This window comes from Protopterus annectens, chromosome 9.part0 (genome assembly GCF_019279795.1).
Source record: "Protopterus annectens isolate FY-2018-M chromosome 9.part0, PAN1.0, whole genome shotgun sequence".
Classification (NCBI taxonomy): domain Eukaryota; kingdom Metazoa; phylum Chordata; order Ceratodontiformes; family Protopteridae; genus Protopterus; species Protopterus annectens.
In genome coordinates, this window is record NC_056743.1 from 1,283,069,228 (window position 1) to 1,283,084,151 (window position 14,924).

A 14,924-nucleotide genomic window follows, 5' to 3' on the forward strand; every position below is an offset into this window, starting at 1 on the left:
TTGATTTGTGCACTAACTATTGATGTCAAAGAAAAAGTAAAACAACAGTTGTCAGAAAGCACACATTTACAGGGATATTACACCAGTGCAAGTGAATGGCTATGTATATGGTTAAAAGGGAGTAAAAACACTTGAGGGATCAAAACCATCCATCTCAGAAAGTGTTTCAACCAAGAGGAATTTTTTACATCACATCTGTTCAGTAATCCATTATTGTATGTCACCAATTGTTTTTTTCATACTGATAGAATTTACATTGCCCTAGATTTGAACTCCTGCCTAACTCACATTCATTTGACTTGTGCATTAACTATTGATGCCACAGAAAAAATAATACAACGGTTGTCAGAAAGCACACATTTAAAGGGGTGTCATCACCAGTGCATGTGAATGGTTAAAAGGGAGTACAACACTTGGGGGATCAAAACCCTCCACCTGTGAAAGTGTCACTACCAAATAGAATTTTTCATGCTACATCTTGCCTGTAAGCCATTACTGTGGGTCACCAATTGCTTTTTACATACTGATGTAAAGTAAGCCACAATGGATTTGAACTCTTGCCAGCTTCACCTTCTCTTAACTTGTGCACTTACTTCTGACACCATAGAAGAATGCATATACCATCTGTCAGAAAACATATATTTGAAGGGATATCATCGGCAGTGTGTGTGAATGACTATGATCATGGTTAAAGGGGAGTAGAATACTTAGGGGATCAAAACCCTCCACATGTGAAAGTGTATTAGCATGGCCAAATGACCTTTCTTCAATTTTTGGCATAGTGTGAGAACTCTCATTTATCATTATCAGTCTATGTCTAGCCCTGATATTCTTTTCCAAGCATTATACAGTGTTATAACTCTATAAAAGATTTGTTATTTAAATGTCTCAGTCCTCTTTGTACAGGTATGTTGTGCTTGTGTCACTTAGCAACATGTTAAAGATCACTGAACACAGCACAGGAGATGTGCCCATAACACACATTTCATGTTATAACAGTGGTCATCAGTGAGCAATACATGCACATGGCAGGTTTCAAACCCATGCACAGTTCAATTGTAGTGTACCAAACAGATCATTACATAAATATGCCACTGAAGTTTTCAGACACAAAAGATGTCAAAAGACATTCCTTGCAATGGATTATAGTTAAAGTGTGGAAACAATATTCCATAACAGCATCCCACCCTCAGTGGATTTGAAGTGTGCATGCAGTGCACTTGAATTGAAGTTTCCCATCATAAATACATGAGCCATGGCAGCTGCTGCAGAGAACATAATCCTCTTATAATACTTTTGTGTTGTTTTTAATATCAGATTGGCTTACTATCATGCACTGGTGCTAAGCTCTCTTGCATGACCAGTGGTTAATTCTTTGCTCATGCAAAGGAATTTTCTTCATTTTTTGACATAAGACAAGAGAAATGTCATTTTCAGCTGCTCATCGTTGACCAGAGATGCTGCTCTATGCCAAATGTCATGCAATGGAAACTTTAAAAAAATGTGCAAATAATAAGATATTGGTTGTATAAGTCATTTGTGGCCATGTGCATTGTGCTTATGCATTTGCTGACAAATTTAAAGGTTGTAAGTGGAAGGATATTACAGAGAGGTAAAGGGGGAAGTAGCAGATAGTTGCACAGATGTTGGAATGGCATAATAAGAACATTGCAGTCATGTAAGTGTTATGATTCCAATGCTAATGTAATAATAATAATAATAATAATAATAATAATAATAATAATAATAATAATAATAATAATAATAATAATAATAATAATAATAGCAATTTGCTGACCTCACAGGGCCACTGGACACACAGTACATTTTCAAGTATGATGCAGGAACTATATCATTCAAGGTCACATAGTAGGCAAATGTGAACTGAGAGAATCAAACCGTGGTCCACAGGAAGTATAGCTTACAGAATTAGCCTTCTGCATTAACTCTTCTGTAAACTTTGCAACATGGTAAACCTCAATACCCTTTCCTACTAAGACTATTATAATCGATACTGACTAAAACTTTTGATGGTTATTTATTTATATGGTTAAGGATAGCACAGCCATTGATGAGAACCTGTGATGCACAGACTGTGGAACAACCACCTCACAATAATCCTTGAACACATGGTCAATATGTTGACCACTCTACTGACACCTGACATTCACCTACAAGTTGGATTGTCACAGAGTTCTCCACATTAAACAATACACTTTTGTTAATGTTACTTTAATGTACTGACAGCATTCTGAAATAAGTAACATAAATTATCATGTAAAACAAATATTTGTAGCACTGCAATGTGTGACAGACCTTTGCAATGTGTGGATTTTGGGAGCATGACCCAAATAACAAATTGATGTAATGCCAGTTTTAATGAGGTGAGCTTAGATGATATGAGCCTGGCTATCTCACAATATCTTTTAGCTGGTCTTCTCTTCTGGTGGTCAGATGTGTGCGCTGCTTTGTGCAGAACTCAACACAATGTTTACATGGTTTGCTCACTGTGGAACTGCTGCAATTCAGAAATGCTAATGAGCCAAGAACTTATTAGCATACATATCATGCCCGGGGAGGGGGGATCTGCATAATATTAGTACAACATGTTCTCATCCAATGCATGGGTCAGCACAATCTGTTGGGTGATGGTATTCATCACTGATTCTTGTGTATCTCTGTAGCTGTACTGCACTTTTGTGGCATAAGTTCCTCTGCCACCTGTAGATCTTCTGATAAGAGTTCCATATCTTTATAAATCTCTGACATGGCCTGCCTATGTCTGATGCACAGAATGGCCAGACTATGCATAGGTAAGCACGGTTTGGTGTTTTGTAAATCAGTTTTACTGTCTGTATCTGCTTAGCTGTTACATATTCATGCATTAAAACTATAGACAATGAACTGCCTCTTAGTTAGTGCCATGGAGTATTGCACCCACCTCCATCTGGAAATGGTCTTCCCCTGATCTGGCTCCATCTCTAACTTCCTATCTTGTCTCAGCTGCCACTGCCTGTGGTGCTGGGAACTGTGGTCTCTGCAATGGGCCACCCTGGTTTAACTGTTCTCTAAGTATGATATTATGTAACATATCATACGGAGTAAGTATTTTCAAACAAGTGGCAGGATCATTTTTCAGAGTACTGCCAGATGTATCCAGGTAGTGGAATCATGACTTTAGCAGTCCAAACACATACCCCATGATGTATCTGGTTTGCAGATGGGCATGCTTGTAACCATCCTTGGTTGAGTTATGTGGATTTTTCAATGGGTCATAAGCCAAGGTTCTAAGGCATAGTTGACATCTCCCATTAGATGTCTATGTGTGAATCCACCTGCAAACTATTGGTATAGGTCACATGTGTGCCATATATGTGAGTCATGGAACCTACCCAGGTTGTCTGCACACAGGATGATCTTTATTGTCACTGCTGTAGTAGCCTATAGTTAGTGTTCTGCCAAGGTTACAACACCCAGCCAGCTTGCCAAAGCTCTAACTTACCTCTCCTCTTACTCACTCTGGCTGCTGATAGGTTGCACTTTTTTTGGAGGGAAGTATATTAGCAACCAGAGTGAGGTAAATCTTCAAATGTTTCTTACCATCTCAAGAAGAATCTCTCTCCCTCTGCCTCCAGAAGGACAGCAGTTAGTCAAAAGTTTTTTGCCTAACAGAAGCAGTGGTCATAGAACCAGTACCTGAAAATCACATGGGCAAAGATTTTTAATCCAGAATATTTTTGTTACTGAAGAATGAGCACAAATGGAAACCTGTGTTAGATCTGTATGTGAGAGTTCAAAAATTCAAGAAGTTGACCCTGCAATCAGCACTGCTTCTAAACAACTGCCTTACAGTAACACTAGATCTCTCAAAGGTGGCAGCCATCACAGTTTTATTGCTCACAGTTTCAGGAAATATCTAAGGGTTGCTGTATTTGGGTCACATTATCAGTTATCTGGATTTCCCTTTGGGATCCCCACTGCACTTCAAGTGTTCACAAAGTGCCTATCCCCGTGGTGGCTCACTCTAGGACATCCACATTTTTCCTTATTTAGATGTTTGAAATCTTTAACAAAAGTGTTCAACCTTCTGTCTCATCTGGGATTTCACTTGAATCTACAAAAGTCACCCTCTCAGGAAATTGCCTTTTTTGGGTGTCTGATAGACATACTCAGACAAAAGGCATTCCTTCCAAAAGAAAAGTTAATAGCTTACTAAAAGATCTTTCTCAATAGCTTCAGGCTCCTGCAAGATAATTTCTCAGGATACTAGTCTATGGCAACCAGGATCCACAAGATATGACTTGCCCAATTACACATGAGAAAAATCCAGTGGTACCTAAAAAATTCTTGGACCCAACACCTATAACCCATGGACTTACAATCTCCAGCATGGCAATCTGAGAGGTAAGAATTGCAGTAGTGGAGAGATCAATTGGTTCTCAATTCAGGGCCTCTCTTTCTATCTTCCAATCTCAGTTAAATGTGTGCAAACAGACTCCTCAGATTATGCTTGAATTGCAGTTTTCGTGTGCAAGGTAAAAGTACAACGTCTATGGCTCTCTTTGGATAGGCCAAAACACATAAACATCAAGAAAATGCTAGCAGTAATTTCTGCTTTGAAAACTTTACACCATCTATGGGCTGTGACCCCTTTACAGGTGGTTACAGACAACATTATATTGATGTGGTATCTCAACAAACAAGAGGGGTTCAAGGACATAAATCATCTTTGCCAGATGGCAATGATGGCTTGGGAGTTGACTCTTCAAGCCTCTTACATTCCATCAAAGCAAAACACTGTGGCAGACAGACAGATTTAGCAGATGCTAGATAGACTCTCACGAGTGGATACTCAGTATGGGAGTGTTCCAGGACTTGATCCAGATGTGGTGAACACCTCAAGCATATATGTTCTCCTCCATACAAAACACATAACTATAAAAATTCTGTTTGAGAAATCTTTGCAGCCAAGCATAGAGAGCAGAGATGTTCTGTCATTCCCATGGTTGGGAATGTTATTGTATGATTTTTCTACCCTTTCCAATGATTTCCAAGGTACTTTTAAAGATTTAGAAATAATTAACAGAAACCATTTTAATGACTCCCTTTTGACCCATGCAAAACTGATTCTCCCTTCTTATAGACTTGGCCAAGGGTGATTACTACAAGCTTCCTCATAAATTGGATCTACTCACAAATTGGATCTACTCACACAATACAAGCAGAGTTTGATACACCTCAACATCAGTCAACTACAACTGACAGCCGGTATGATTCAGTTGTAATGCCTTTTAGCCACTTTCTTCTTGAATATGTGCAGCAGGTACTAAATGAGGCAAGATAAGCTGCTACTAGAAAGCCTTATGTTGGTAAATGGAAGAGATTTTCTAGATGGTGCCTTGCCTGAAAAGGAAGTAGGGCCTCTGGTACTCAAATATTTGTGCAAACTACCTAAAGATGACTTGTCACATGATATCATCAAGGTGCATTTTGCAGCCATCTAAGCTTGTCTGCCTATGGATCCCTTTCTTTCTATGTTTGTGCTCAAACAATTTCTGAAAGAAATGTTGCACATGAGACCCCCCCTCACAAGGAAATTCATCCTCCTTGGGATGTCAGTTTTGTTCTACAAAAACTGAACTTAGCTCTTTCTGAACTAGCCTTTCAGGCTGACTTGCAGTTCATTACTTGTAGAACTGTTACTTGTTGATCTGAACTCTGCAAGGTGAGTATCTGAGCTGCAAGTTCTCATGGTGGGTGAACCATATTTGTTTTTACACAGGGAGTGGGTTGCTATGCGCACAAAACTTTCATTCATGACTAAAGTTGTTTCTGATTTTACCTTGAATCAAATCAGCAGTCTCCCAGTTTTCTTCCCACAGCCAAAAAACAAGGGACAACAGATTCTTCATACATTGGATGTGCACAGGCAGCTGCGGTACTACCCTGACTGAACCAATTCCTTTAGGAAGGCTAAACCGTTGTTTGTTTCCTATGCTAGGAATAAAAGTCTAAACAGTGTCTAAACAGAGTATAACCACATATATCCAGATGGTTGCCCTTTACTGTTGTTGTTATTTTTTTTTGCTCTACCCAGCATGACATAAACTATTCCAGGCAAAGTTAAGGCACATTCTACCAGGGGTTTAGTCTGTTTGAGGGCATACTGATAAAAGGGTGGGCTCTTCAAGTATTCTAGAAGCAACAGGTTCATCTTCTGTTCATACCTTCACAAAACATGCACTGCAGGCTGAATTGCTTTTCAAGGTCCTGAGCAAGCTTTGCTTGCAGCAATCTCAGGGGGTCCTGGACTTTTCTCCTTCCTCCTCCCAGGTAGAGTAAGTATGGAAATCTACCCATATGCTACTGCAGCAGTGAGAATGAATAGCATAGTACAGTTGTGCAAGTCCTACTTACCCATAACAGTAGGTGCTCAGATTTATTCATTGCTGCAGCAGCCACACCCACCCACCATCCCCTTTGTAGATAGTTATGGTGGAACACAACCTCCTTTGTTACAGTTGTTACTGTAGTTGTTGTTTGGATGATTTGTGTTGGGATTATTGATTGCTGGCTCAGGATGAATCTATCTTCCTTTCTCAGGGCAGTAAAATCTTGAAGATTTACCTTACTCTGGGTGCAGATGTACTTCCCTGTAAAAAGGGTGCAACCTATCAGCATCCAGAGTTAGTAAGAGGAAGGGGAGTAACAGCTGTAACAAACTGGACAGGTGTTGTGTCCTTAACAGGACTCTACCCATAGGCTACTGCAGCAATGAATAAATTCAAACATCTACTGTTATAAATCATAGGAGATTACTTGGTTATTGACCTGGATGTCATTTTAAGCCTAGCCATTTTATCCCAATGTAATATCATGAAAATGCTAGTCAACATCCAAGATTGCATTTAGTGATGACTGCCCATGTCCAGGAGGGTTGTGGGCACTATCCCCAGTAAGAATTTATGTTGCCCCATCCACTCATCCAGGTTCCTCTTGAAGAGTGTCATAGAGGTGCTCTGTTTCACATGAATTGGTAGCCTATTCCAAAGATGCGGCAGTCGCTGGGAGATAAATCTGTCCCTCCAGCATGTCCTATTTAAGTTGCAGGCCATATTTAGGCCCCTGGAATGGGTAGCCCTAGTCCCATTTGATTTACTGATATGCAGTAAATTCATTAGTTTCAGGTCTTGGATTGCTCTGTAGGCCAAGCATAAGTCTCCTCTAAGAAGTCTATATGATACAGGGTATAGTGACAGGGACTTTAGTCAGTCTGTGTAAGGCACATGTTGGAACTTACATGACTGTACTTTGTAGATGATACCCTGTGCATTACAGACCTCCTGGCAGGTGATGGCATAATAGCTTATGTGGTTAATGTACCTCCTTCCATGATCATTAAATACCTCTGTTTTGATGTGGGTGCAGTCAATGGCCCTTAGCACCTCAGGGAAATGGGCTATGGCATATAAGTACTGTATGGTATTTGTTCTCTCCTCTGGGGTAATTGGGAATGACATATCTTCCCCCACATGCAAAAGCATAGCATCAAGAACTGATGTAGTATTCTAGAGGCAGATGCCTGAGATGCCTGAGATACTTTTACTGTGTCTCCAGTCGCCAGTTGGTTAGTGGAAGGTCCTAGTAGCTAATATATGTAAAGCCATGTATAGCTTCTACACAGATGGGTAATCCACAATTCCAAGTGGGCTGCAGATGAGGCCGACATACTGTACAACAAGTAGCTGACGTATTTCTGTCTACTCTATAGTGATTCATAATGTCTGTGTCATGGAGGGCATGATATATTGAGTGTGGCAGGAAGGCACTATGCCAATGGGGAAAAAGTCTGGCACCATCAGCAGCTGGTATGACAGTGTCTTGCAGATACAGGTTTACAATGGCTACAGCAACCATGAACACATTTTTTGTTTGTTTTTCTATTCTTGAATGTGAGTACAGGGCTATGTTTATTGTTAATGCATGCATAAAGTGGTTGAGGATGATTTATATGTTTCTGAATCTCTCAACCATGCTTTTTTACTTCATTATAATACAGCACAATTCATTACATTGTCATTAGCACATGAATGTGCCTTGTTTTCCAGCTGACCATACTATGTTGGAGTATTTTTCACCTGCACTCATCCTGCTTATACCTGCTCATCACACAAATGCTCTTAGCATGATGCGGCAAGCGTTAATGAATCCCCGGCACACAGTTTCTTCTTGTTCACAGGATATTAAATGGTTTGTTCTGCATCTGAACTGAATTTGCTTGTGGTCATTATTTAAAATAAAATTATTTGTTACATGCTTCCATACTGTTGACAGGTATTAGATTATTTAATTGTGTTTTTTTTAACCATTTATTCTTAGCTTCCAGCATTTCTATATCTAAATCATTTTTTTATTGTACTGATGACACTTTTGTATCTGTTCTAAGACTCATGACTTAAATAAGTAAAAAAATGCTGCCTTTTGTCTCTTACACCATCCTTTAAAAGATCACAACAGTTCTCAGAATTGTGCAGCAGCAAGACGTTAATAAACAGAGTAAAAGATGCCTGCTGAGTTTGACAATCCTATTGCTTATTTCACATATTACTGATGATGCTGAAACTTAGAACAACACATATTCAATTGCAATCTGCAAGCAAACCTTGTATTAATTTAGCAATAATCCTGAGACGTACCTCCCTGGACTACATGAAAGAGACATAGAGGAGCTCTCTGATTATGTAGCCCAGGCAGGTATGACCCTGACCCTGAGCAGTATCCTTCCTTCACCAAGAATGATGCCACAATATAGAGACAAGATGATCAGCTTTAACAATTGGCTTAATGTCTGGTGTCATTCAAAGGGGATCCAGTGTCTGTCTGCCTGGGATGACATGCTTGACAAGCCACGCTGCTTCGCAAGGGACGGCTTGCACCTGTCACCCCTGGGATTCCGGATATTGGCTAAGGCTCTTGCCACCCACATAGTGCCTTTTTTAGGCAAGGCTAAAATTCTAAACCTACCACCCTAGAAAACAAAAATGGGAAGAAACTGAGAGTAATGCTGCTCAATGCCAGAAGTCTAAATCTCAAAATGCACGCACTCGAGGCCCTTCTCAGTATGGAGAACATCGATGTCTGTGCTGTAACTGAAACCTGGTTCAAGGCTCCTGAGAGCACCCCGGCACTATTAGGTTTTACCTCATATCATGCGTTCCGGCCCCAAAACCCGAACCACACCACAAAAGGAGGGGGTGTATCCATATTCATAAAGGATACCCACACCTCCAGGTTGGTGTCAACACACGAAGCTTCGGAAACCATCCAGGTGCAACTAACCATAGGCAAAACTGCTCTACAAATTGTAGCATGCTACAGGCCACCCTCTCAAACTCAGGAACCCCACACAGCCTTCCTGAAGACACTGGAGGGTATAAATGTATCTCCAAACACCATCATATTGGGTGACTTCAACTACCCGAATATAGACTGGGAACATTACTCAAGCCCTAACTTTCTAGCCCAACGGTTCCTGGAGTTCATAAATTCAAATGCCATGGAACAGCTAGTCACTGTTCCCATGAGAGGAGAAAATATACTAGATCTCATTATCACAAACATGGGGACAAAATGCTCCACACGGAAGTATATCCCTCATTGGTGAGATCTGATCATAAACTAATCTCACTGGAAATCCACATCCCGCCCCCACCCCAAACAAAAGACCACAGTGAAGAACTTCTCTAAAGCAAACTTCACACTACTCAAGACTGGTGTGGTATCCTTCAAGGCCCCTGAGCCAGTGGAAACCACAACCCAAGCTGTGGAAGCCCTTACAAATGCCTTCTATGAACACCTCCAGGACTGCATGGATCAGGCAATCCCAAATAAAACCAAGACTCTTTCCACAAAGGGCAAACATCCAGTCTGGTGGACCCCAGCCATTAACAAACTTTACAATAAGAGGAGAAAGCTATTACATGATAGAACAAAATCCATAAATGGGAAGTCACCCCTGATCATTACTAGTAAAAAAATACGAGCACTCATAAAATCAACTAAGGCCAATTTTGAGAGAAAAATTGCCATGGATTCAAAGAACAATCATAAGGCCTTTTTCAGCTATGTTAGGAACCTGGGTGGAAACTCCCAGATATGCTCAGAATTAGTCCAAAATGATACAAAAATCACTGAACCCACAGACATTGCCAACATACTGGCAGACAGGTTCAGTGCAAACTTCACCCCCCTCTCCCCCCTAAAGGAGAGATAACTATCCCAGCGGAGTGTAGCCTCCCAGACATCTCAAATGCGCAGGTGAAAGCTGTTCTCTCTAAAGCTAAAAACACAGCATCAGTGGGACCAGATGGTGTCCCTGGCTGTGTGCTACACGAGCTAAATGAGGAATTAAACCCGCACATAAGGCAGCTGTTTAATCTCATCCTTACCACAGGATACGTGCCCAAGGAGTGGCGTACGGCAACTGTGGTCCCACTCCACAAAGGCAGTGCCTATATGGACCCTGGTAATTACTGCCCCATAAGCTTAACAAGTCTAGTCTGCAAAGCTATGGAGAGGATCATAATGGAGCTCATAAACAAAGATATAGGGGACTTGCAGACATTGGACCCGACCCAGTTTGGCTTCGTCAAGGGCAGATCATGCCTTTTGAACTTGGTTGATTTCTTTGAAACAGTCACCAAGGCCATTGATGAGGAAAAGGCAGTCCATACAGCCTACCTTGACCTTGCAAAGGCTTTCGACACAATACCCCACTCGGGTATTGTAGAAAAACTTACCAGCTTAAATGTAAACCCATATGTCACAAGATGGGTTGCAAACTGGCTTAAGGACAGAACCCACAGGGTTAGAGTTGCTGGCGCTATGTCAGACTCCAAGCCGGTCACAAGTGGTGTCCCACAAGGCTCGGTCCTTGGCCCCCTATTGTTCGGCATCTACTTCTCAGAAGTACAGGCCAGCATGGGAGGACTTTGGCTGACAAAGTTTGCAGACGACTGCAAACTGGGCGCCATAGTGGAAAGTGCATTGGACATGGATATCCTTCAGAAGGGACTCACGGAAACAGATAGCTGGTGCCAGAGCCATGGCCTGAAGTTAAACGCCAAAAATGTATAGTCATACCCTTCGGGAAAAACAAGGTAACCTCAAGCTACCATATAGGTGGCAATCCACTAAGCACAGAAGAGGTTATCAGGGACCTGGGGACCCAGGTTGACAGTGGCCTTTCTTTTGACACTCACGTTGCTAAAGTGGTTAGAAAGACCTTCTACATTGCCCACCTGATCATGAAGGGATTCACATCCAGATCTAGTGAGGTCATTGTTCCCCTGTACTCTTCACTTATCAGACCAATGATCGAGTACAATGCCCCATTCGGGATGTATCTCACCCGACATCTGCAGCAATTGGAGAGACCCCAAAAGTTCCTCACCAAAAGGATAAAGGGACTCCAAAATCTGTCATATGCTGCCAGATTGAAGAAACTCCAGCTCTATTCAGTCGCATACTGTCTGTTCAGAGGTGACATGTGCCTGACATACAAGGCCATGTCCAACCCAGAATTAATGGACATGCTCCACCTCAAAAAATCCAAATCCACCAAAACCACTAGAGCAAGCGACTTAAACCTTAGCACGGATTTAAATAGGACGTGCTGGAGGGATAGATTTATCACTCAGAGACTCCCTATGCTGTGGAATAAAATCCCGGTCCATGTGAGGCACAGCACCTCGCTGGCTCTGTTCAAGATAAATCTTGACCTGTGGATGGGAGATTGTAGGTTTACCCCGGGAATCATCTCTGTGTCACTGCTGGACAGAGGCACAACAAACTAATGGGCACAGTATTTTTTCATATAAGGGGTGGCGTAAGCCACAAAACTTTGGGCTAGGCTTATAAATGCCTTAGGGCAGATAGCCTAGTATAAACCTATGAACCTATGAATCTATGACTGGGTTTGGGTATCACAGAATTATCTTGAGTTGGTGTGATTTGATCATGAAGGTGAAGGTGAAATGATTAAACAAAACCAGTGGTAGGTAAATCCTGTGATACCCACACGCAGGAGTGGATTATTTTTATTATAAAATTACATTATTTAAGAAGGAAATTGCTTACCCTTCTTAAAAATGTCATTGTATGATGGCACTTTAGTCTTCTTCTGCATTCTCTGCTCTGTTCTGATATTTGTATATCGTACTTGCACAGTACAACTGTGATGGAGAAGACAACAATTTCTTCATAGCAGTTTATTCTCAGCTTCTTTGCCCAGGACTTCTGAATAAAGTCAAAAATAATGAAGGGGCAAAGGGTCAGAATCCGGGACAAATTTAAATATTATTATTATTATTTTCATTCACTTAATAAGTTCATACAGCAACAGGTTTTGCATCAACAAGACTTTTCTGAACAATAGAAGGTATGAAATGTTAACGTTTGGCACTACTGACTTAAAGACTGCAACTCTTCATGATTTACAGAAAATCAAAAGGTTTTTAAGAAAAAAAATAAGTGGAAAATCAGGGATGTTCTGCAAAATTCTGGACAGGTGGCATGTATGGTTAGTGAAAGTACTAGCAGAACTGCTGATCAGCAAATAAAAAAGAATTCCATTTAATGGTAAGCGCTTTCGCAGCACATCAAGCTTGGTTTTTGGTTTGCTCTTATTCAGGTTACATTATTGTTGCCTACTTTGCATATTGTTGGGTAAACTCGGTCTGTTATTATGTCTTACTAAGAAATCTTTCCTGTACGCTTGTGTTACATATATCACCACAGTTATGAATTCATTGTAAAGTTTCTTGTTTGCACTCTGCATTCATAACTGTTCACAATATACCACAGAACTGTTAATTGTCAGCCTAGTATCTTAGCAGAGTTGCATTTATCAAGACATAGTACTCCTAATAAAAGTCCACATGGTCTCTACTATAATTAATTGGAAGTATTTAATCATTAGCATTTAGCCACAGTGGAATTTCATATCTCCTGCAGTCTCATTGGAACTTTACACCTCCTGATATCTGCAGAATTCCTGACTGGGCAACTTTTGTCTGAACTCATGTACTTGGAATGTAGTTTTGCAAACCTGCTTGATCACAAATGTAGATATATGAGAACTGAGAAAGTTAAAATGAAGGATAAAAGACAAAAACGCACCTCTTCACAATGGCAATAGTAATATGTCAGTCAGACATAATGGTGATTTTATACTGAACAAGATAACAGATAATGAATAAATATTACTAATAGTATACAAATATAACTATCTCTAACCATAATTAGATAGATCCCAACTGTTAGCAAGACTGTTGTTAGTGCAAATGTGATCTTCAGTTTGCTGTAAAGCAATTTTGTAGCAAACAATCCGCTTTCGAGCTCTGTGCATAATTATGATTTATAGGCATATGAACATATTTAATGGATAGCAAAGCAGTATTAATCACCAACTATCAGTGCAAAGATTTTCCAGAACTGTATGCATGGAGTACCATGTAAACACCTTCTGGTTTAATTTATTAATATTATTCTTAATATACGACATATATGCATAATAGCTCTGGAAAATAATTTTCTTAGGCACTTAACTACCATATATGACTCAGAAACCATTCTTGACTTACATGATTATTTGGACTGCTAAGCAAGCATAAACGTCTGTAGAATGCAGGTAAGCAGCAGGTGTAAGTGACAACTTTTCCAGCATTCTGTAAACTTTCATGAAACCAAGAAGTAACTTATAAACTCTGTCTGGGTAAAGTTATTAACTTAAATATAAGAAAATCACACTTTCTCACTTGCAGACCGCCCCATTTAGGGTCAGCAGACATTCTTGATCTATGTGTTGAGTTGTCTGGTGAGATACTGTTTCATAATAGTAATACAGAGAAAGTGTTTGAGATATTTACATAATATATGCAAATGTGCATAAATACTACTAAGCAAGTATAAATACCTGGAAAGTGGTAGTAGTTATACACCATGTAGCAATGAAAAGTTTTTTTAACATTATGTAAGCTTTTATTTGATACCATGAAGTACTACACAAACTCCTTCTGAGTGATGTTATTACCAGAAATATTAATACTGATCAAAATCACAACTGGCAAAAAAATCACACATTCTCACTTACTGACCTCCCGAATTGGGGCAGAAGTCATTCCTGACTTGTGTGCCAATTTGTCCATTTAGACGATTTTCCACAATGCTATTTGTGATCACTGGCTGAGATAGTTGCACAAATATGTAAATATTCATAAATCTTATATTTATTGTTAAAGAAAGGAAGGACGATCAGTCTTTTGTGAAGGAATGATAAGGCAAGTTGCAGGATATTTATTGTTAAAGAAAGGAAGGACGATCAGTCTTTTGTGAAGGAATGATAGGGCAAGTTGCAGGAGTGAGAGGAAATAAAGAGGATTTCTTCACAAAATCTTGGAATGATAAGGCATGCTGAAGCCATGTATGTATTTTTTTTCATATTTAGCAGTTCCAGCATTTACAGTGGTATTCATAATCACTACAGTTAGGCACAGCTAAGGAGCGATTCATAGGCAATAACTGCTCTTAAATGCAGCTGTTTGGACTGATGAATGTGTGGAAAATCTGTGACTATGTTATGCAAATAAGGAGCTCTTCTCACCTTTGAACAATTCAGTCACCTATTGATGCACATCTTTGCCGTTCACATAGAACTTATAAAAAGCAAAGTATAAAATAAAACAAATCTATATATAATAAGTCATTATGCATTATAAAACCAGACAAAGGTGGGGATATTTTGTTGTATAATATTATTATGTATTCTTTTAGTATGTTTACTTTATTGCAGGATATGTCCATATATTTTCCTGCTTCTAGAAATGAAATTCATATTGCTTTCCAGTAAACTGATTTAATTTTGG

General features: G+C 39.9%; 2 protein-coding genes across 3 annotated transcripts in view; both read right to left on the reverse strand.

Annotated features, from left to right (window-relative positions):
- POLD2 (DNA polymerase delta 2, accessory subunit) overlaps positions 1–14,924 on the reverse strand; it is an 818,333-nt gene that overhangs the window by 379,183 nt on the left and 424,226 nt on the right. The gene's annotated exons all lie outside the window — the stretch shown is intronic.
- The window catches only part of LOC122812006 (alpha-1,4-N-acetylglucosaminyltransferase-like), a 194,880-nt gene that overhangs the window by 63,697 nt on the left and 116,259 nt on the right, over positions 1–14,924 (reverse strand). The window contains exon 2 of one of the 2 annotated variants that reach the window (XM_044084218.1): positions 12,139–12,297. The exons of the other annotated variant lie outside the window; for it this stretch is intronic. Within the exon in view, the coding sequence (XP_043940153.1) occupies positions 12,139–12,297 (159 nt within the window). The remainder of the gene's footprint in view (positions 1–12,138; positions 12,298–14,924) is intronic. 2 annotated transcript variants of the gene reach the window in all.